Raw genomic sequence first — 25,017 nt, 5'->3', positions numbered from 1 at the left:
TAACTCTCAATCGCCCCCATTGAACCTTCACGTCTCATCTTGGGATAGGCCGCCCTCTTCCATTTAACAAGGGATTCCAATTCCTTATTAAACCACGGCTCCCTCGCACGACCCTTTCCTACCTGCCTGACCGGTACATAATTATCAAGGACACTCAATAGTTGCTCCTTGAACAATCTCCACATATCATTTACACTCTTGCCTTGGAGTCTACTTTTCCAAGCCACACATCCTAAGTCATGCCTCACCGCATCATAATTTCCCTTACCCCAGCTATAACTCTTGCCCTGTCGTCCTCACTTATCCCTCTCCATCACGAGTGTAAAAATCACCGTATTATGGTCACTATCCCCAAAGTGCTCACCTACCTCTAATTCTAACACCTGGCCTGGTTCGTTACCCAGAACCAAATCCAGTATGGCCTCACCTCTTGTTGGCCTGTCTACATATTGTGTCAGGAAACTCTCCTGCACACATTGAACAAACACTGACCCATCTAACGAACTTGAGCTATAGCTTTCCCAATCAATATCAGGAAAGTTAAAGTCCCCCATAACAACCACCCTATTACTGTCACTCATCTCGTGAATCACCTTCCCTATCCTTTCTTCAATGATTCTAGGACTATTAGGAGGCCTGTAAAAGGCTCCTAACAGGGTGACCTCACCTTTCCTATTCCTAACCTCAGCCCAAACTACCTCAGATGGCAAGTCCTCATCCATCGTCCTTTCCACCACTGTAATACTATCTTTGACAAGCAATGCCACACCTCCCCCTCTTTTACCCCCACCTCTGACCCGTCTAAAACATTTAAATCTTCACTTATGAATTCTGCAGTCATTTTCCATTTATGTATTTTTTTTATTCTTCACACCAAAGGGAACAATTCACATTTTTCATCATTGTACTCTATCAGCCATGAAACCTATGATTCCCATCTGCAGTCTCCTTATATTATCTTCACAGCATACTGTCTATCTTGTTGCCTGTGAAGTTAGCTATTACGTCTTTGCTTCCCTGATAGAAGTCATTGATGTAAATTGTAAAAAAGCTGAGACCCATGCAGAGCTCCACTCATTATATTCTGGCAATCAGACAAAGACCATTTATGCCTACTGTATTTTTTTGCCAGCCAGCAAATCTTTCCAGGTTGAAACTTTATTGCTGGAACAGCACAGCAGGTCAGGCAGCATCCAGGGAACAGGAGATTCGACGTTTCGGGCACAGGCCCTTCTTCAGGAATGGGCCTGTGCCCGAAACGTCGAATCTCCTGTTCCCTGGATGCTGCCTGACCTGCTGTGCTGTTCCAGCAATAAAGTTTCAACTTTGATCTCCAGCATCTGCAGACCTCACTTTCTCCAGCAAATCTTTCCATTCATGTTATGCCCTGTAGCATGATTTTGTTATTTTTCACAGTAACCTTTTGAAATGGCATTTTATCAATTGATTTCTAGAAATTCTTGTACCATAAGAAGGCTCCCTTTTCATCCATAACACATTAGTCTTTCAAAGTCTTGAACTGGTTAAACATGATTTCCTTTAACAAAGTATTGCTGATTACCTCATTTTCTAAGTGCACAGCTTTAGTCTCTTTAATTTTCAATTCTAATAATCTCATGACAGACATCAAGTTAACTGGCCTATAGTTTCCTTTTCTCTGCCTCCTCCTTTCTTGAATAGAGGGTTTATATTTACTCTTTTTTGAGTTGAGTGGAACCTTTTCCTGAATCAGGGGAAATTAGCACAACCAAATGTACTAGATCATTAGGCACCTCTTTTCAGATCCTCATCATCTATCTGGATCCCTCCATGCTTAAAACTCTTGTTTGTTAAATTGCATTATTGTGAATCTTCCTGTATCTGTTTCTATCCTTTTAATTGTTTTTATAAATTTCCAAGGTCACTGTAGTATAACTTTATAATTTTACACTGGAAAGTTAAAACCAAATGATTAATGTACATCAGAGAGAACGGTAGTCCAATTAACAATCTCAACACCACTATGTACTTTTCACCTAGAGCTATTTTTTGAGTCAGTTTTATATACATGCTGCTGCAGTCTTTTCTTCACATGGCATTTGACTTTACAAATCAGTCTATTGTGTGGGACTTTCTCAAACCCTTTTTGAAAGCTGCACTACATATTACCATACCCTCTATATAACTTTTCTGTAACTTCAAATAACTCAAACCATATAGCTGAAGGCAATTTTTCTTTCACTTGCTGATGATAGTCAAGTGACAATAAATTTTTGTCTTGAGATTATTGCTTCTAAAAGTTTTTCCAGCATAATCTTCCAGCATAATCTTTGTGTTTATTCTTCTCCTTATTTTTGAACAGGACTAACATTTGTAATCCTCTAATTTCATAATTCCTATATCTAAACAAGATTGGAAAACTGTTGTCAGAACTTCTATCTCTGCCCTTTACTGAGGCCAGTGACTTTTCGTTTTTGAGTGTCAATCTTTTAAATTTTTGCTCTTTATTTATTTCATCTTCTCAGTGTCTTTACCTTGATTTTGACATTAGCAATATTTTCTTCTCCAGTGAAGATGAATGCAAAGTCTCTATTTGTTATCTCAACCGTGTGCTTTTCTTCATTATAAAATCCTTTTGTTAATCCCTAATTATTCCCACCCTTACTTTGTCTCTGCCTACTATTTGTATTTTAAAAATATACTTTTTGGTTCCATTTTATGTTAGAATTAAAGAATTCCTACATTGTAGAAAGAGGCCATTTGGTCCACTGCGTTTGCACTGACCTCCAAAGAACATCTCACAGACTCTCCTTATCCCCGTAATCCTGCATTTCCATGGTTAATCCACCTAGCCGACACATCTCTGAACACCAAGGGCAATTTAGCACGGACAATCCACCTACCTGCGCATGTTTGAACTGTGGCAGGAAACCCATGCAAACACAGGGACAATGTGCAGACTCAACTAATGCCGGAATTGAATCCGGATTCCCAGTGCTGTGAGGCAGCAGTGCTAACCACTGAGCCACCGTGTTGCCAAAAATATAAATCTCATATATACTGATTTTTTTCCCTCCTTTATTTCTGGTTCTCTATTGCATTTTCTGTGTTCAGCTTGGTAGTATATTGCATTACAAGTCTGCAGTATGTCAGAAGCTTTCTTTTTCTGTTTAATTTCAATCTATGTAATCTCAGTCATTGAGAGCTCTAACTTAAATGTGTTTCCTTGCCTTTTCTGTGGTGAGCCAATCCTTTTTTGAAGAAATTATATTACTTGTTTTGTTTTTTATTTGTCATGCTTTGATTCCAATTCACCTGGCAGTCTTGATCCCTTTTTTACTCTAAAATTAGCTGTCCTTGATTTGAATATTTTAAAATTTTAATTGTTTCTTGACCTTTTCAAAATCTGCTTTAAACCTTATGATATGCACTGTTTTCAAGGCGCTTCCATCTAAAATATCCTCTGCTTGGCTCCTAGAATCAGCAACAGTTAAGTTGCTAAAATCTTAAACTGAACAGGGCAAAAAGGAGAGCTTCATCATTTGAGAGAAAATCAAAAGTAAACAATGTAAATAAGTTGCTTACATTACAGAGATGCACAGCATGCAACCAGGCCCTTCAGTCCAACTTGTCCATGCTGACCACATACCCTGACCTAATCTAATCCCACTTGCCAGCACATGGCCCATGCCGTCTAAACCCTTCATATTCATGTACCCATCCACATGCCTTTTAAATGCTGTAATTGTAGCCTCCTCCACCACTTAATCTAGCAGCTTATTCCATACATACACCATCCTTTGCATGAAAGGTTGCCCCTTAAGGCCCTTTTAAATTCCACACCACCCCCCTCACCCTATACCTATGCCTTCTAGATCCGGACTTACCCTCCCCAAAGAAAAGACCTTGTCTAATTACCCTGTCCATTCCTCTTATGATTTTATAAACCTCTATAAGGTTATTGCTCAGCCTCTGACTCTCCAGGGAAAACAGCCCGAGTGAAGAAAATAAAACTGCATGTATTTGGATGTTAAGATATGTTTCTTGTGCTTTTGAGGACAAAATCGTTTTCCACACCTCCATGTTCCTCTGCTCAGTATATAAAATCAAATCTGTCAACATAGAAGAATTATTTATGATTGAAGTGGATTTCAAAAATTGAATCAAAATATTTTTATAATAAATTACTAGAAATTAATCCTTAACATCGAGATAGGAATTATGCATCATGAGATTATAATAGATTGTTCTGAAAGTAATCAGATGCCTTTGTAGAGTTGTTCCAACATTGTGAAACCTCACTTATATGGAACTTGTGGATTGCTGTATATTTCACTGATATATTCTTGTGACAAATTTGTGAAGTATGAAAAATATTTATTCATTTGTGCAAGCTGAATCAGATGATCATTAGGGCTGGAAACTGATTCAGTGAGCGATTTTTGAGTTAAGAGTCTGAAGTTTTTGACTTGTTGGGTAATTTGAGAAGAGGCAAAATGGTCTGGAGATAGTTATGATATACTGAGTGCGAGTGCCTTGATTTTACTGGCAAACGCTAATCTTCCTTACAATTGAAATCTACCTAGTATTAGTGAATGAGGAAGGTAGGCTACTAAAGCTACTTTTGAACTGTTGACTTAATTTGTGTCCCTAATTAATTAATAAGTGATTTTTTTTTTCTTTCTTGTTCCTAGGGTCTTGGGGCTCATGAACAGGGGTCTACAGAAAACATTAAAGTTCAAATAAAGAACAACACAGTGGGCCTGGGAGCAACAAAAGATCATGAGGTGATTTTCGTAGCATGTTAAGTTATCCGTAGAATCCCAATAGTCTGGAAGCAGGCCATTCGGTCCAAGAGTCTACACTGACCCTCTGAACAGCCTTCTGCCCAGACCCAATCCCTACCCTCTCCCTATGACCCTGCATTTCCCATGGCTAACACTTAACCTACACATTCCTGAACACTATGGGCAATTTTAGCATGGCAATCCACCTAACCTGTACATCTTTGGATTGTGGATGGAAACCAGAGCACCCGGAGGAAACCCACGCAGACACTGGGAGAACATGGAAGCTCCATACAGGCAGTCTCCCATGGGTGGAATTGAATTTGGGTCCCTGCCACTGAGGCAGCAGTGTTGTTGTCAAGATTCCAATATGCTACACAACTGAGAATTCCTAAGTGTCTTGAATGTATTCAAGTATTTAATGTCTTTGATCTTGCATGAGCTTGTTTATTGCCCAAGATTGAAAAATAGCTGATGCTATTGGTAGTGGTTACCAATGCAAATCAATTGCAGGTTCTGTATTGAGTTGTAGAGCTCAGATGTTTGCAAGTGCCTTAACTTGCTTACTTTAAGCTTTAACATTTCTGGTATATAATTTCAATAAACCTTTTCAGTTTTTTGATAATAATTACTTTCAGTGTTTGCTTTGGACTATGACAGATCTAATTTCTCCCTGCCAACCATGTGTATGGGCAGATCACTCAGGAAACAAGTCAGAAACCTCCAACTTCTAATAATATAGATATATAAATTCATTTCTTAAACTAGTGTAGTGCCCCTAAGTATCCTCATTAGAATCACCAGGGTGTGTGATCTTTTGTTCTTTTAGTTTTCTTAGTTTCTCCCAAAAATAAAGTTTCGTTTAGGTATAAAGGGTTTTTGATGATATTTGGAAAAATAAGAAAATGAAGGCTTATAGTTCCAAGTACTTCTGGAACCAAAAGCCTTTATGGAACTTTAAAATGTTCTTTTGAAGTTCCTCTGCTGTGTTAAAACAAAGTATTCCTGCGTTACAGAATAGATTGTCAAGTTCAAATTTTGATTCCTGAATAATTGTTTGTTTTCATTTAAAAAGTACTTCACTGTGCCTTTAAGAAGGAATCCAGTGAAGACAAATGTACATTCAAAAGTGCAATAATTCAGCAAGTAAATTGTGCTGGAAAGACTTCTTTATGCAAATAAAACGTAAATAATATAGTCTTGGGATTAAAAATAACATAGCGTGTAAGCTGAACCAATAAATACCAAATAATTTAAAACAAAAATTGTTGGAACACAACCAATGTCTGAAAGATGAAGAGAAGTCTGGAAATACTCAGCAGGTATGGCAGCATCTGTAGTGAGAGAAACACAGTCATAGAGTCATACTGCGTGGAATCAGACCCTTAGATCTAGTTAATCCTCATCGACTATGTTCCCAAAAGAAACTAGTCCCACTTGCCTGTGTTTAGCCCATATATCTCTAAACCTTTTCATGTACTTATTCAAATGTCTTTTAAATGTTGTAATTGTACCTGAATCCACTGGCAGTTCATTCCATACACTAACCACCCTGTGTAAAAACAACAACAAAAAGTGCCCCTCCTGTCCTTTTTAAAACTTTCCCCTCTCATCTTAAAAATACACCCCCTTGTTTTGAACTTGCCTACCTAGGGAAAAGACCCTTGCTATTCACCTCAGGACTTTATAAATCTCTATAAAGTCACCCCTCAACTTCCTACACTCCACCAAAAAATGGTCCCAGCCTATTTTTGTAACTCAAACCCTCCATTCCCAGCAATATGCTGGTAAACCTTTCCTGAACCATCTCCAATTTAGTAATAGCCTTGCTATAGCAAGGCGGCCAGAATTGCACACAGTACTCCAGAATAGTCTCACCAACATCCTGTACAACTTCGCCATGACATCCCAACCCTCTGCTTAAAGGTCAAGTTTACAGGATTTACTATGTCAATGGGCATCTCCCACATCTGTTGAAGAACTGGTGACAGCCTTGCATTATTCTGTGGGGAGCTTGGCCTTTATCAAGAACTCATCAAGCATGTAACTAGCAGGTGTCAGGCCTTTCTTGAGATTGAGAACCTTGGGGTGGATTCCCACCCACCAAGAGCTGCTGTTCGATCAGGTCTGACCATGTCGGCTGTGCTGCTGGGAACATCACTGGATCGTATCATGTAGGTAAGTGAGGCAGAGAAGCATTTGCAGGGAGACATTCGTTGGTGAGGGAGATGCACAGGGTCTGAAGGTGAGTACAAGAATGGATTTCAGTGGCCCACATTCTTCACAGTGCTGCTCTTTTTTATGGCAGGAAGAAAAAGCATGTTATCAAGGTGGTGAGGTGCAGAGAGACCTAGGTATCCTCATAAGGCTAATGTGCAGATGTAGCAAGTAATTGGGAAAGCCAATGGAATGTTTTAATTGAGTGTGGAATTGAATACAAAATTGTGTAGCTTATGTTTCATTATCATGCAAGACACTGAGAACAGTGAAGTACTGTATACAGAATTGGTTGCTCGCTCTTAAGAATTTAAAATTTTTGGAAGCAGTTTAGAAAAGGTTTGCCAGTCTAATAGCTGGAATTAGTGGGTTGTTGGAGAAAAAGTTGGACAAGCTAGACTTGTATTCTCTGGAGTTTGGAACAATAAGAAGTGAATTTGATTATGATACGTAAGAACCTGATAAGTCTTGACAGAATAGTTGTGGAAAGGATGTTTCCTATTTGGGAGAATCTAGAAATAATGGTTACAGTTTAACAGTAAGCAATCATCCATTTAAAACCAATGAGGCAGCTTCTCTCAAACACCCCCTCCCCACTGTGTGTAATGAGTTTTTGAAATTCTCTTCTTGAAAAGATGCTGATGCAGGTTCTGAATATTTTTAAGGCAGAGGTAAATAGATTCTTGATAATCAAGGGGATGAATGGTCATCGGTAGGTGGGGATATGGATTTGTAGTTTAAAATCAGATCAGCCATAGTCTTTTTAAATGACAGCAGGCACAAGTGATCAGATGGTCTCCTCGTATTCCATGTTTGAATGTTTTTTTTGATTAGGCCTGCAGTGTCTGATAACAAAGAATTATCCTTGCTTTCCAGGAGTTGGCTTGCTAGGCCAACTGGGAAGGCTCTCAGTTAACCTCTTGAGAGATTTTTTTAATCGACCTATTCAGTGATGATATTATGCACCACTGGAATGGTGTATAAGAGATGCAACATGCGCACACATGAAACTATGCTTCCCTTGGGCTCAGCGAGAGTTAATGGGTCTAACTGACATCGAACAGTTAAGTTTCTTGAACATGCTGTCCCCTGTTTTTAAAAGAACCATTTCCAGTGCTTTGTTTTTATTCAGATTTCAATACCTTTGATATTTTGCAATTATCTGAAAGAAAAATAGTGGTTCTGGTTTCATTCTTTAATCGAGATTTTGGTGAAATATTTCACCAGAGATATTGCTCATTCCCCTTTCTGATGCTGATTAAGTTGTTTTGTACTCTGTGTGTTTTGTTTTCAAGTCTTAAGTTTTGACTATGAATATTTTCTGATAAAAGCAATGAAGTTTCAGTGGAGATCTGTTTTATTTTTGATAGGACAACTGGATTGCGCACCAGGATGAGTTTAATCAACTTTTGTCTGAGCTCAACGTCTGCCACAAACAGAATGGTCAGTATTTAATTTACTGTATCATCAAGATGGACTAAAAGTCACTGAGTAATAACTCAGCTAGAATGAAGCCCAGAGGTCACCATTTCCTCCCTCCTAAGTGAGTGATATGATTGAGGCAAATTTTGTATATTCCCTGGTTATACTCAAAATAGACATTTCTTATGTTGCTTTTGAACAGAATTACTGATTAAACCTTTTTCTGGAATGGAAAGTTGGTTTATCTTATAAAAGTCAATATGTTTATTATTCTTAAATGTGTCCAAATTCTCAGATTCGCATATTGATCTTTCTGTTGCCTTTGCAAACCATGCACTACACCTCAGTACACTGCTCCCAATATCCTAGCCTCTTGAATAATCCTCCCAAGCAACGCAGCTTCCATTTCTCAGTATTGGTGTACACATTTTCTAGTTTGCCTACTATCTGCATTCAATCTGATACGTTTACTTCCCATTTCCTTCTGCATTTCAACTTCTTTTGTTCTTTGGTGAAAGAGAGCCACTGTTCTTAACCAGATCTGGCAATGTGCAGCTGTAGTTCCTCACCATGCAGTTCAGTCTTCAGGATTTTTGGAATCTGTTGTACTGAACAGCTGAACAAAATTACTTGTACTAGTTCAAGTAGAATCTAAAACTAGTTTCTGAGAGCAACTTAGGGAACTTGCCAGTAATGCCCACATCTTGTGCGTAAATGTAAAATGGAGATCAAATGTATATTATAGTTCACCTGAACATTTAAAAGTGAGGGTCAATGATATGGTTGGTTTCCTGTTGGAAATAATAGAACTTGAGCTTAATGATATTAGTAATCAACATTGTAATAGAAACTCAATTTGCCTTATTCTCAATCTTGAATTGGTGCCTCTGCATTGGTATTGTATGTTTTGTGGTGTAAAAGTATTTCCTGCCATGGAATATATCACTTCTAATTTCAGTGCTCCTTTGTTTGGTCATATTCTACTCTTGACAGGTGTAGCATACGTCTGGAATTACATTTGTTTTACTGATATCGAAGTATTAACAATTTTGAGTTACAAAGTGCTTGTTTAGATTTGTATTCTGCATATGAAAAAATACTACTAACTTTTCAAGGTGAGTATTGGTGTATTGGCTCCTTATATTTGTCCAAAGCAATACTAGATTTCCCCATATCTTTCACTATACCACAGCTTATAGAAGAAAGCAGCTATAAACATGCTTTTGCTGCTAGGTGAAGAATATGAACCACTTCTGGTTCATTGCCCTTTATTCAGTTTCTAGGCCACAATGGCTCAAATTTCACAGTCAGCAGCACAGCAACTGCCCTTGAAAAAGCTACCCCCAACATTTTAGTGATCTTTGTGGTATAAATCTTGATTTTAATTAGAATTTACTGCGAAACCAAGAAGCTTAAAATATCCAACAATATATTATCAATTGGCATGTAATTATGTTGGTTTTCTGTGGGAATATTTTAATCAGGAAGTAAAATAGACTGAACTTTTCAATTGTTTAATTAAAAACTTACAGGAAGAAAAGATAAATGATTGGAACAAGATATAATTTGTAATATCATAAACTTCAAAAATTATTTTTCATCAGAATGGAGCAATTTAACATTTCATGCCATGGAATTTGTGGCTGAGGCTCAGCAACTATGATGATAATATGCTCTTAAAAATCCGATTACTTCTCATTCACAAAGGTTTACCTTTTCCAAGAATGTTCAAAGCAGTCTAATAAAAGACTTGGGAGCTTCAACTGTGCACACTATGTTGAAACACAATTCTTGAGGTTTGACACAAGAGGGCACTGTTGTGTAACTTCTATTGGTTTTCATGATTAAACTGGCACATTTTATAGAATCTGGATTAGAGTGGTGCTGGAAAAGCACAGCAGTTCAGGCAGCATCCGAGGTGCAGGAAAATCGATGTTTCGGGCAAAAGGGCTTTTGCCCGAAATGTCGATTTTTCCTGCTCCTCGGATGCCGCCTGAACTGCTGTGCTTTTCCAGCACCACTCTAATCCAGAATCTGGTTTCCAGCATCTGCAGTCATTGTTTTTACATTTTATAGAATTTTTGTTTGTTTTGTTTGTTTCAGAGACCAGGAACTAGATTCTCACTACCAAGGTGAGTATATCCAGCCAAGGTTAGGTAGGAGAGTTGAGTACAGCATAGTTGATGGCTTTGAGCCTGCTTACCACTGAAGAAGAGCACAGGTGTCCACAGGGGAGTGCAGCAGTGGGCTAGTCAGAAGACTCACTTCTTTGTTTCAAAGGCTGTAAGGCTCTCTAGTCCTCACCCATAATGACTCACCACCACTTCCCACCTGCTCCACAACCACTCTTATCCTGTATGAAAACAGTGCTAACTCATGCTGTTTCTTCCCCCTCATGCCAACTCTATATTGACTCAACCAGTATCCACATGGGATAATCCCTGGAAACAGAGAGATAAGAAAAGAAACTGACAATGTGACATAGCCTACGTCATAAACAATTGATAGTTTCGAGTCCGGGGGAGGACAGAGAAAAACTTCCATCTGCAAATCTATTCAAAGCTTTTTCATTTAATGTGGTTAATATCATAAAAACAGGCAAACTTTGCTGCATCAAAGACAGCTAATCCTTTAATAATTCTATAAAATGTAAATCAACCTGTAAATTAAGAACTGCGCACAGTTATGACATTTGAAACACAGCCAAGCATTCCTAATGATTAAACAGTCCTTAGGGGAAATGCCAGCAAAGAGCACCTTTTTGAAGCTGTAAGATCAGATGATACTTTTTTTCTTAACTTGTACCATATAGCCTTCAAACAAAGCTGTTAAGCAGAGAGTTTTTATTAACTGTGACTTTTATTTTACAAGTTAAAAGGGCATTTAAAACTTTTAGGTCATGGTTGTTACAAAGACCATGTCTTCAAGAGAGTTTGTCTTTCCCATAAATTTATGATTCCTACATTGGGAGTTACAACTGAAGAATTGCATTGGACTCTGTATTATCTCTGACATGCTGTCCACAGATACAACCACTCCTGAGAATATTTCTTGAACTTAGTGTTTAATTTCAGATTTCCAGTTTCTACGGAACTTTTTGTTTTTTTTTGAGCTTCTTGTGTTGTTGGCATTGCAACCATCAAGGCATGTGGAGACTAATCCATCGCATTCCTGATGAAATCTTGTATGGAGTAGACAAGTTTTGGGAATTTGGGTGGCAAGAGTTCTCAGTCTCTGAGCTACTTTTATAGTACTGTGTTTATAGATGAAATGTAACCGGGAATTGAACAATGTGGATTGTCATGAGATTGATGATAGAATTGCACAAGAAATCCTGTGAGGCCTATCTCGGGAGCAACTTTCTGCATCCTTGACATTTCTGCCAGGCAATGAAGCATGTTTCTCACTAGGCAGTGGCGTATTGCCTATTAAGGTGGGATTATTACTCACTAAGGACATTATTAATGACACATATTGCTTCATTTATATGCAGCTTTCTCACTTTGCAAATAAGCCAAATGAATTGGATGCCAAAAGTTCTTAATGTAGAAGACAGATAACATTATCTTTTTGGGTAGGCCGTGAACCTTCTCATGCTAAGGTATCTGATCTTCCCCTTCTGTGTACTGTCTGTAGCTTTTTGACCAGTGTCACTGCATGTTTTTAACAAAGTGACAAGCCATATGAGAACAGCCATCAGTGACTCTGTCCAGATTTTGTTCTTTCCTTAACTACCTGTTGTCACTTCCCAAGGATCTCATTATAAAACTACATGTATCCATGAGATTCAGTTACTGCATGCCTGAAGACCAATGGACATGCACCAGCAAATATTGGATACACCAGGCAGCCTGTCCATCAGCTGGAAAGCACTGGCTTAGGGCCATTGAAAGAGTCCATTGCCAGTTTGTGTTGCTGCTTCATGCAGAGAATAGAGCTCATTCAGTGTGGACCAAGCAATCAGTTCCATGAACAAAACAGTAATGCACATCATGATAAATTCTGCAGCGGGTGTTTTCACGGTCACCAGGGAAGTACAGTTGGCTGCTTTCGGTAGAGAACGATTATTTAAAGGTACATGCTCCTGAAAATCTACAGGAATGCTTAATCATTGAGAAGGATGGAATGCTACAGGTACCAGACAAGCAGTGCACGTGCTCCCATAGTATTATACACTTTATTCCTGAATAAAGTAAGTGTGCTGCCATCCAATTTCAAGACAATCTGCTCTCTGATGGAAAGGAGAAGGAACAATTTCAAAGATCCTCATTTTGCAGATTTGCCTGCAGCTTGCTGCCAATGTTTTCATGGATTAAAGTGCAAATAAACTGCGAATTCTGTCATGCTGCTGAATAAAAATTCAAACTGGGTGTAGATTCAAAAGATTGATTGTTTGTTTATAGCAGTTCATTTATTGGTGCTTTCTAACTATAGCAAAAGATTGGCTGGCCAAAGGCAAAAAAGTGCAATGTGATTTTATAATCCCTATGCACGAACAGACGTCAATTGTCAACAGACATAACTACCCATGGCGTAAGCCAGGTCCTGGATTAGGTAGCAATGCGAGGTTAGATCTACTTTGACTATGTTCTGAATTAATCTTGTTCCTTTACAACTAATTATGCTGGCAGTCCTTTGTATCTACATATTAATCACTAGGAACTGAAACAGTGTGAGGAAATGTACCATAGCATTAAAAGAATCTCAGCCTTTAAATAGTTCTTGTTTATTTAAAAGTTATTTCAGAAGACAGGAAAATGTTTGGTTTGTCAGTATTCTCATTATTTCTGAGGAATAAATCTGTTTTGGTATTTAGAAGTTACTTTTTTTTTAAACAGAGTCTTCCAACACTTGATATAATTCTTCACATTTTGGCATTTCTGGATATCTTCACTGTCTGGAGCAGATGTTTCTTAAATAAGGCATTGTATTATATATTCTTTATGTCCTGTCTTCATTATTTGGCAACGTAAAAGGTTAGGAATTCATTTCTTATTCGGGTTTCATTCCGGCCATCTGTATTGCATCCAAAGTTAGATTATGGATGTAGTGGGAAATTCACTGGTGCTCTTTGAGAGGCATCTTACATTATCATGAAATACTTTCTTTTTCATGCTGACCAATATGCAAGAAGGGAGAATAATATGTTATGACATTTTAAGAGGAAGTGGAACATGGTGGAAATGGAACTGTGTCCTATAGATTTTATGTTGCAACCAGTTTTAAAGAGCACCATTACTCGTGCAGACTTCAAAGGAGTGTTGCTGGTGGATTCCAGAAAGAGACTGACAGCATCTTCATTTTTTTTTTCATATTTAACATCTTGCACCATATGGTATCTGAAGTGAACAGAAAATACAAGAAACTGGGTAACAAGTAGGCCAAATGGTATTTCTTGAACCTGGCTCTATGTTCAATTTGTTCATGATTATTACAATTCTACCATTCCACCCAACCCTTTTATCCCATCACTTTGTTAGACTCATTGACTGAGCATCCACAAAATTGTGATGGAGAATTATGAAGAAATCCTAATCCTTTGAGAGAAGACATTTCTCCTATTCTCAGTCCTAAATATCTGACCCTTTACGCAGTGACCAATGTCCGATTAATTTAGTTTTCACTTGCCAGGGCCACCTGAGGCCCAAATGTGGCAGTAACTTCAGGAACCAGAAATTAGTGCTGCAAATGACGGAGGCACACCAATCGCCTTGCATGGACCAATTGCACATCTAAGAGGGAATGTTGCTTGAGACTACGTTCCCTAGTTCTAGCCTTTCCATGTGTAAAGAAGTTTCTGTTTCAAAATGATCACTTCTCAATCTTTGAAAGTTAACCCATGCAAAATAGGAATCAGGAATGTTTCAGCCTCTCTAAATAATGTCAGGTCAATGATGTGAGCCAGAAGTGGCAAGGCTTAAAGATGTGAGTTTTTAAGCAAGACAGGGAAAGATGGGAGAGAAGGATAGAACACCGGGAAGATCTGTGATACGGTGGAAAATGCCTGTGATCAAAGGAGAGAAGGGAAGATAGTGAAAGGCAAAAAGAGATGGTATTGGGCACCGAGAAAATCAAAAGATGTGCAAAAGTGTAAACAGGAAGAAAATCAGCTGTAGTCAAGATACTGGGGACAGGTTTATGAAATTGTTGAGCTGTGTGTTTAATTCTGCAAGGTTGTAAAGTGCCAAGTCATTAGTTGAAGTGATCCTTCAGCTTGCTTTATTAGAATAGTGTGGGAGGTCAAGGACACTAAGTCAAGAGTGGTAATGGGCGGAACATTAAAATGACAGGTGACTAGAAATTCAGCAGCAAAGGTGATCCTAGTCTGCATTTGAACTTCCCACTGTAGAGAGACTGCATTGTGAGGAGTGAATGCAGTTTTTAAAAGAAATTCAAGAAAGTTGCCGTTTCACATGGAACGAGTGTCCATTCGAGTGGAAGAGAGTCTGCATTCTTCCAGCACCAAAGAAAATTTTGGGGAATGTCAGCTTTCATTGCTTCAGATTTTGATTATTGTTGAATATTCAAAAATTTAAGTAATATTATTTTTTCTTCTGTCTTAATTCCATTTTTTCCCCATCTATTTATTTTTGATTTCTAATTTTATAATTGAATGAAATGTTTCAACTTGGTTTTTATTGTTTGGTTTGTACATTGCCTCAATGCGGATTCTTCACTGTGAGGAAACAATGTTATCAGTCTTGTTTTACAGATACCATAACCCCTCTTTTTTTAAAATCTTTTTAGTCTCCGAATGACTTATTTTGTTGCTCAAAAGCATGTGAAAAATTTATTTGCAATTGCCAGATTAGTGAACAGCAGAAACATAATTTTTGCCATTGATTGCAAAATCTGGGACAATGTCTTCATTTTTTTTTGGAGCAGTCCTCTGTAGGAAGTTTAATAATATCTGTTGAGTTACTTCAGTGTAGATTGGCATTTTAATCAACTCTCTGTTGAGATTTCCAACTGTTGTTTAACTTATTTGTTATTGTTCCAAAGTTATTCGTTGACTAATTTTGAATAACTTTGCATTTTACATATGCAGTGTGTTCAAGTATACGTTTTATCTAATTCTGTATTTGGAAATATTCCAGAAACCAAATTTAAACAGATTTTATTTTTACTAAATCAGTTTTCCTGCAGTCATCTTCTGAGCAAGCATTTATGGTATGGGTTAATTTTAGATTCTTTTCAACAGTATTAGTGTCAAATATGTGAGTTACTTTTGTGTTTGTAACCTTTGAAAACTTACATCATCAGATTCGTTACTATTTGTATCTTCCAATTGACATTGAAAGGCAGCTCTCCTTATTTCATTTTAAAAATCATTTGAATTAAGTTTAGAATGTTAATTTATAATTGACTACAAAAGAATGAGTACAGCAAAAAGAATATTTTTGCAAACAAAGGGTTAAATATGATCTATAATGTGTTTAGAACCAAACAGATAACCGACATCAAAAAATCCAGTATCAAATTATTCATGAATATGAAATGGCTCACTGAAATCATATTTCCTGAATCTTGCTTGGAAATCTTGCTCTTACTAATCCTGAATGTTGATGTGTATGTGTTAATCTAGTTTACAATGGACATACTTGCTAATAAATTGTAACAGCACTTCTACACTGATGAACAAAATGCAGTGGGAGTAAAATAGTATGTTTAGTTCCCCAAGCACTGATTACAAGTAAATAAAAGTTTACTTTCACAAAATAATTACTGACTGAGAGATCAGTGTACTGTTACAAAACTATTTTTGAACTTTCTACTGGTTAGAACTAAGATAGACAAGCAGGAGGCAGAATTAGGAGGTGGAGAAGTTAACTTTTTTTTTGTTTAACCCTTCTTAAGGACTGAGGGTGGGTGTAAGGGGAACTACAGATAAAGGGGAGGGTGTGGGAATAGGTGAATATAAGTAGAGGGTATGATCTGGTTGACTGATGGGAGGAATGAATCTGGTTGGTAGCTGGAAGGAAGGGTCAGTTAGATTTTTGGAAGGGAGGGAGAAGGGCTGGAAAGGGAGTCAGGAAATGGGAATGGAAGTTATGGTTGAAATTGATCATCAACACCTAATGTAATTCTATTTCATTGCAACCTGTAAGGCTGGGTAATTGGTTAAATGCTCATAAATTATAATTCTGAGTTCCCCCTATAGTATTGCCTCAATTAGTACCATCATAGCATCAATTAACTCTACAGTAGATAATTTTAATCCTTTTTAAATATTATGGACTCTTGTTTTTAACAGGCTCATCAGTGGCTGAGGATAAAACTGCATTTAGTCTTGAAGAGAAATCTAAATCTTCCAAGAAACGAGTTCACTACCAGAAATTTACCAAAGGTGAGGTCTAGCAAAAAATACTGGAGGTGCTGGAAATGTATTTGAAAATGCTGACTAATCCTCAGCAGGGCCAGCTGCATCTGTGGAGGGAAACAGTGTTAATGTTTCAACAATGACTTAAGTGATTTAGGACTCCATGAGAAACAAAATTTTGTACAATATAATTAAAATAGATATTTAATTTATCCAGATGCTGACATTTGAGTTTCAAATATTGATATCTTTGAAGTACCTGTGGTGTGATATTTCCTAATTAAGCAGCAGATTTTTAACTTTTATATATCTAGTATGATATGTGTCAGTGTAACTTATGGACAAGTTATGAATATTTGTAGTTGCTGTTTTATAGGAGCAGATCATGGTTATTATTTCCAGAATACTCAAGTAAACTGTTTACCTCAGGTGGTCATTGCACACCCCCTTAAGTCTAGTAATTATTGAAATGTTGCCATTCTGGACGTTTTGATTATTTAACAAGCGACTCGAGAGTGTCTTGTGGTTTAAAAGTTGAAAGAATGCTTTTGGATAAGACTTTGCAATTTCAAATGCTACTCATTAAAATACATATTGTTAGTTATCATTTAATATTCCATTTATGGGTAAAATGTATACCTAACCTAACTTGGGTGTTATTTAAAATTTTAGCTTGTGAAGTAGATGATTTATGTTTGGTCTTGCAACAGATTTGAATTTGCAGGAAGTGTGAAACACTCTACTTCAAGACATTTTGTTGAAATAATTATTTTTCCTCAAAGCTCGTGGTAGGATGCCTCAATTCGCATGAAGGAAGCAGATGAATTTAAAGCAGTAACACCCTTGCAGAATGGTTTAATTAAAAATTATTGTTTAATTAGAACAATAATTAATTATTGTACTGTTGGTCCTCTTTTGAGACCTAGGTTTTCATTTTCAATTTGACTTTGGTCTGTGATCCAGGTTTTGTCCTCATCTGTGATCGTGATGACAGAATAGAGAACAAAATTAGCAAAATGACTCCTTCAGCCCAGATAATAAGTCATAGATTCATAGACCCCCTGTGCAGACGAAGAGCCATATTTCCAGTTTCCCATGGGATCTTTCTCAACAGGAGATCAAAACTAGAAAAGATAACTTGAGGCTCGAGGGTATCGATTGTGAATTGTTAAACATAATTAGATTGTTGTATTATAGTTTGTGTCTGCTCCACAAAAGTAGATTAAAATGCAGAAAATGTTTTGATCTGATAGATCCCGTTGTCATAGGACGGTTGTTGTACATTTCCCCATTAAGGTATGTAGGCGTCTCGCAAATGAGCCTATTATCCTGGTTATTTACTAATTCTGCTGGAATCAGTGCTAGTGTGAGTTAGCCTCTAAGATATTTTCAGATGCGGCAATGCTAATATTGTGTCCTGCAACGTGTGAATATTGTGGCATTGGTGAATCATAGAATCCCTACATTGTGGAAACAGGCCATTCAGCCCATTGAGTCCACACTGACCCTCCAAAGAGTATCCCACTCAGACCCATTCCCCAGCCCTACCTCCCATGACCAAGCCACTTAGCCTGTGCATCTTTGGACTGTGGGAGGAAACTCCCACTAGACACTGATGGAATGTGGAAATTCCACAGATGATTGCCCAAAAGTGGAATTGCAGCCAGGACCCTGCCTCTGTGAAGCAGCAGTGCTAACCATTGAGCCACGGCTTTCAATGGTTAGCACTGCTCAGATGTTTAATAATTGTTACATACAAACTCTACATTCATGAGGCACATGAGAGCCTGGACTAACATCAAGCTATTTGTTTACAACATTAGTTGTTTACAGCTTAAGTGATCCTGAAGTAAAATGGAGTATTAGAACTTTATTCAATCAAATTTTCTTCAGTGATGAAGAATAATCTTAAAGTCTTCTAATATCACACAACATTGTAAAATGCCAATAAAAGGAAAGAGTGGGTTGGGGCTGACAATGAAAATTGAAGTGGGCAATCAATTGGTTCAGCATTGTCTGTTGGGGGATGGAACCTGTCTCCTTATACTTTGACTCCTAAGGCCCTCTGAAGTGGTCCAGTAACAATAAGGCTACAGTGTCCCAAGGAGAATGTCCCATTGAGGGTGATGGTGACAATAAAGGATTGACAATAAGTGCAGCATTGAGGTAGTGTTGCCCAAATCCTAAGCACACTTTTTAAGTTATCACAGTAGACATTGCAGTGTGGAAGATTCCAACTTTTTGAGATTTTGTTTGCTAGATTTTAAATTGGAGAGGTTACTAATATGCTGGGAGATCAGATATCTGAGCAAATTTGAGCAAATACTTTTCACATCTGGCATAGCTGAGTTCAAAGGTTTTGCGTATTGTGGAAAAACTAAAGTTGGTCCTTGAATCTGAATAATATCTAATTTATAAAAGATGTTGGCTTCTATCCCTTTTGCCCAAATCCTACCTGTTTGATTTTCTTTTGCCTCTATTATTTTAGAACCAAATCCTAAAAAATATGAGCATGAGAAATCATTTGGTTTCATTTTGCAATTTTACATATATTGTCTTTTGAAACCAATATCCTCACCTTAAACCTTGACTCTTATTGCATGTCATAATTGCTGCAAATAGCTCTGATTCAAAAATCCTTGTTTTGCAATGAACCACGCTGGTTCATTTAGTAGCTTCTCAAAAATCAGCGATAATTATAGATGATATCTTGGTTTTGTGAATGTCAAGCTTAGGATTTAGAAGTCTAATACAACTAAATGTTGATACAAGATTTTTCTGATTATTTCCTGAGTAGGTGAATACATTTGTACCTCATTGTGATGAGAGCAATTTTTTTTACATCCAACATATCTTTGTTTTCTGTTATAGCATTGCAAAACTCCCTTGTGCTCAGGATGGCATGCTTCTGTATCAGTACTTTGAACAGCCCTTTGTGTCATCTAGAGCAGTAGCCCTTTTGATCATCCCTTCTCTCTACCCCATTAGCAAGATCAAAAGTTCCATATCATCCAGCAAATATCAGGGGATATGCTGATTGCAAATACAGTGCCTTTTGGGAGTATTTGCAACCTGTTATATTTAAAGTTATATTGGAAAAATTTTAAAATAAGTTTTTTTTTGGTTAAGAATTTGACAGTTAAATGAGTTGATTGGAGTCTACTTAGTCCTAGACTTAACTGAACATTTTTGGTAAAATATAACGTTTAAATTAATGATGATTATCTGTCTCTAAAGTGACCTAATTAATTTAGGCCTTTTTAATGTGTTTCTATATGGTTTCTACTTGGCATTAACATTTTATAAATACATGTATTGTTTAAATGTTTGGATTGAAGGAAAGGATCTCTCTTCTCGTAGTGCGATAGACCTTGCCTGCATTTTTGGAAAGCGTGGCAAACAGGTCAAAGGATCCAGAGGTCAGGAAGAGCAAGTGATGGTAAGATGTATTGGTTTTTGACATTTAGTTGTTAATGTACTAATTTCCCTTCCTCCACTGCATTTTATTTAGAGACCAATTACAATTCTACAGATTGTTTCTACAGATTGTTTCACTGGCTAAGTAAATATTCCTGTTTGTCCTGTTAAATTCAGTGTAGAAAAGTAATGATGAAGCAAATTCTGACAGGTGGTTTTCATTGGTTGGTGAAATGGGAGTGAGAGAGTACAAGTTTAAGATAATGAATTTTAGAGGGAAGAAAGCTTTTATAGAGATTTTGCAGCAAACTGTGGCTGGAACAATACATACATTTTATAGAGAAATGGATTGTTGCTTGAGGATGTTTAAAGAGCATGGAGAGCAAGTGATTAAATTCATGAAGGGCAAAACCATCTGTGCAGAATTGATAGCCTGAATTGTTTGTTTCAGTGCTGTTCTGTCGCACCCAGTAGATGTTGGGCCATTTTCCACTTTTTTTTTTAAAGGAAATCTTGTCTAAGACTTATTATTTATTTGTATTAAATACAAATGACTGCTTCTATGTCTCAACAGAAACAAAAATAGAACCATCTGCAAACTTCTCAAAGCTGATTGGATAAATTGAAAAGTAGTGAATTAAAATTGCAATTGCTCCCCAGATGCACGTCTGAGGCAGTGTTCAGTCTGTCAGATTTTGCATGCTTGCTCTCGTATTCAAATCGAGTAAACCAATGCAAAGTACAATTCTATCAGTTCCTAACAAGCTGAACTTCTTGAAACCCATGTTTTGTTTTTCCACTTGGTCCAGACACCATTTCCTTCCTTTCTCAGTTAAGTTTCCTGATGTGGTCTTATCACTGGAGAAAATAACGTCCAATAGACAGGAGCTTAGAACAGACCACACACGAGCTTTATAACTAAATAATATGTTCCTGAAGGAGAATTATGACTGGAGAGGTGGGGGGAAGGTGGGTATCTTATGTCAATTTTAATTAGACTGAATCCTTAAAGTTCATAATTTTTCATTGTGATAATTTGTGACTCAATATATATATAGTGCATATGTTTGCTCTGGGCAGTTCTGAGAATTTGAGAAATTCAACCAATCTGACACAATGCTCAGTTGAAACATTTTAATATCTCTAGTCGATGTTAAAGCAGTACTGATATTTTAAGGAAGAATTAGATCCAGCTGCATAACATATGAATGACAAAGTTTGATTGTTCTGGTTAAATATACAATGTTTATATAAAAGGCTAAACTTTACACTCCTGAAGAAGGGCTCATGCCCGAAACGTCGATTCTCCTACTCCTTGGATGCTGCCTGACCTGCTGCGCTTTTCCAGCAACACATTTTCAGCTCTGATCTCCAGCATCTGCAGTCCTCACTTTCTCCTAAACTTTACACTCCCCTGCAGGTGGTTTTAAGGGCAGTGGTGGGGAGTATTTGCAAAATCCAGCAAGTGTCTTTCCACCTGTCAACCCCAGACCTGTCTGAAATTTTGAGTGGTGGAGTAAGCATCAGACAGCCTGCCTGGTCTTGGCCGATCTGCAGAAGCTTAACCATTGTGGTATTTGATCCACGGCAGGAGGAGGCCATACTACACAAAAGGCCCGGCAGCTTTAGCTTCATTTTTGGGCAATTAACAGTCTAGGAACATTTTTCACAGGGTCCCTCGGCCTGGCAGAGGCCATGTTCCCCCCTCCACTGACCACCTCAGACTTCATTGCCCCCTTTAACCCACCTTCCTGCATCTCAGACCCAGGTTCCCAACCCTCTTATCCACATTGCCTGTTAGCACAGCCTGGTGATATCCTGGATTTACCACTGAGTTTCGGCTGCTCTTCATTGAGAGTAGCTGTAGTCCCAGCAGTTGTGACTGCTACCGCTCGTCCATTACTTGGATTATGGAGGTACTGATCTTCAGATTGATTGGCAGTCCTCTAAGGCTGGACTTCCTCCTGTGATAAGGCTAAGTCTCGTCTTAAAGCAATTAATGCTGCTCTGAGTTAGGTTGCTATGCAGCATGTTGTCGAGCTCGCCACTGAACTTGCTTGGAGTGTGGGTAGGGGTGCAGGGACCACAGCATCCTGTAAAATCCAGCCCATTATACTGTACTAAGGCTGGTAATGTATTCCATTATCTAGTGTGATTAGAATTTTAGTAGCCAAAGTTGGTTGATATTGCAGCAAAGTACATTGATCCAGATTGAATCAAGTTCTCAGTGTGTACATTGACTGTGGGATTCTCTCTCAATATGTAACACTGTAAGCTTTATTTTGTTCATTCCTATGATCAGTTGTAAACTTGTCATAGAATAGCTGCTTAGCTAACTAATCAGAACTGGGACAGGGAATCCTCTCAATATGTTACAACAGTGACCTAGTTTTAAGCAGCCAAAATATCCTTCATGTCACTTTATTGGACAATGGGTCTTTGATTCTTAAAATACAGTATAAAATTTCCTTTTTGTTATGGTACAGTAATTCTCACTTGAAGTACCTTCTTTTAACATTGTACTGTTAACATAACTTTATTGTGAGCAAAGTTAGGGCGCATTGTATTGGGGCAAAGTAATAACTTGGATTGAAACTTAGTTGGCTGACAGGAAACAAAGAGTAGTGATAAATGGCTCCATTTCGGAATGGCAGGCAGTGACCAGTGGGGTACTGCAGGGATCAGTGGTGGGACTGCAGCTTTTTACAATATATATTAATGATATAGAAGATGCTATTAGTACAGTATAATACCCCTACCCTGGCTTTTCTTCCCTCTGGCATTGTCTTCCAGTCATCTCCACATATAGCCTTGCTTCTGTGATCTCCCCAACATTGCTTCCCTTGGCTGTTGGCCCGGTCTTGCATCTCACCCTCTCCTTACCTTAGGCTGCTCCCTTTTATTGTTGAAGCACCTTTCTGAACATGTACTGTAGGGCGCCATCTGGTGGAAATTTGGCCAATGCTGGGACTGTGCAGTTTTCTGCACTGACTAAATCCTGCCACTAGATGGAACTTGGTCAGTCTAAAAATACTGGCGAGTATATGTTTGAACATAATTTTAAAATATTGTTTGGAGAGTATATTGTTTATTTCCTATTTGTTATACATTATTTTGAAAGTTATTTCAGTTAGAAATGTATAGTGTTGTACTGACATGGTACAGAGTTTCAACCTGTGGGCGGCACGGTGGCACAGTGGTTAGCACTGCTACCTCACAGCGCCAGAGACCCAGGTTCAATTCCCGACTCAGGCGACTGATTGTGTGGAGTTTGCACATTCTCCCTGTGTCTGCGTGGGTTTCCTCCGGGTGCTTCGGTTTCCTCCCACAGTCCAAAGATGTGCAGGTCAGGTGAATTGGCCATGCTAAATTGCCCGTAGTGTTAGGAAAAGGCGTAAATGTAGGGGAATGGGTGGGTTACGCTTCGGTGGGTCGGTGTGGACTTGTTGGGCCGAAGGGCCTGTTTCCACACTGTAAGTAATCTAATCTAATCTAAACCTGAGCATGCTTTTCTTTGAAAAATATCCACAGGAATGTAACTGACTTTAACACTGATGCCTTGGGAATCAGGTTCACTTAGTCATTTCACTTGAGATTGTGCTTTTGAGGAAGGCAGCTACAATTTACTGTACAGTATGACTTTAGTTACTATGATTGTGCTTATATTGCTAACACTATAATCTACTCGTGCAAGCTGCTGCTGCTTTTTCAGAATAATTTTCATAAAGTTTTGGAAGATAATATTGGTTTGATAAAGATCTACAATTTAATTATTCATCTTGCTTTATTTTAAAAGTAGGTTTCACCTGCTTGATGACCCCATCACTACTATTATTTTCATCTGAGTGGTGCAAATGCAGGAACTTACTTTCAACTATGCAATTGATTTACTCTGTCAGTGTGGGATACTAAAAACATAAATGTCTCAATGGCATGAATTCTCACTGTAACAGATTACCTGAAAACTTGTAATGCTGTGACTTTAAGTAATGACATAGTTGAGGTTCAAAACGGAATTTATAAAAGTTTCAGAAGGTTGATAGTATGTACGAATGTGTTCACATTTTCTATGAAATTCGGGCTTCTGTATTGATTATCCCCATGAACTTTTGAAGATGAAATTTCCTTCATTTGGAATTGTTCATTTATTTAATCGATCAATTAGAATGTTCAGGTTACTGTGGTTCAAATACTGTGGTTACTGATTCACTGGTTTCAACATATTCTAGTCACTGGTTTTACAGTGAACATTGATCCAAAGTTAAACAGTAGGCTCTTGCAAGATGAAGGTGTAACTAACTTTGCTAAATGCAAACCATTAATTTTGCTTCACGTAAGATTTTCTAATCTCCCTTAAAGTTTGAGAACTTGGCACATTTTGTATGGGGTCCGGATGCTGTCCAGTGCTATGCCCATTTTGATTGCTGTTGATGGGCAAATGAATTAGTGGACCTTTCATCTGAGAACCATGAGGAAGCATTTGGTTAACCGCAACCTAAAGATTTTATTCTTAACCCGACCCCCCTGCAAACACACAAGACCACCGTTACCAAGGGCAATTATTGACTCTCCATTGCCACTGCTCTTGTGAGATTGGTAAACTCGGCAGAGTCTTCAGGCAAACAAAGATAGTTTTCTAAGAATTATGTTCTAAGGGTCACTGGACCCAAAAAGTTAACTCTGATCACTTTTCACAGTTGCTGAGCTTTTCCAGCAACTTTGGGTCTTTTTCCCTGATTTACAGCATCTGCAGTTCTTTAAGATTTTTATTATTTTCTAATGCCTATTTAAGCAAAAACATCCCTGGTCTATGTGGAAGGTACAGATGTTCAACAAAACCTTTTTGTTTTAATAAAATGACAGTAGGCTGTAAAG

At 37.9% G+C, this 25,017-nt stretch overlaps 1 protein-coding gene across 2 annotated transcripts in view; it reads left to right on the top strand.

The window, feature by feature from the left end:
* pinx1 (PIN2 (TERF1) interacting telomerase inhibitor 1) overlaps nt 1–25,017 on the top strand; it is a 97,947-nt gene that overhangs the window by 12,517 nt on the left and 60,413 nt on the right. For both annotated transcript variants that reach the window (XM_043682401.1, XM_043682408.1), the window contains 4 exons: nt 4,674–4,766; nt 8,354–8,426; nt 16,660–16,752; nt 20,064–20,164. In XM_043682401.1, coding sequence (XP_043538336.1) covers nt 4,674–4,766; nt 8,354–8,426; nt 16,660–16,752; nt 20,064–20,164 — 360 coding nt within the window. The remainder of the gene's footprint in view (nt 1–4,673; nt 4,767–8,353; nt 8,427–16,659; nt 16,753–20,063; nt 20,165–25,017) is intronic.

The sequence above is a fragment of the Chiloscyllium plagiosum genome, chromosome 3 (assembly GCF_004010195.1).
Source record: "Chiloscyllium plagiosum isolate BGI_BamShark_2017 chromosome 3, ASM401019v2, whole genome shotgun sequence".
Lineage (NCBI taxonomy): Eukaryota > Metazoa > Chordata > Chondrichthyes > Orectolobiformes > Hemiscylliidae > Chiloscyllium > Chiloscyllium plagiosum.
The sequence above is the reverse complement of the archived record's forward strand: the minus strand, read 5'-3'. Positions and strand labels throughout refer to the sequence as shown.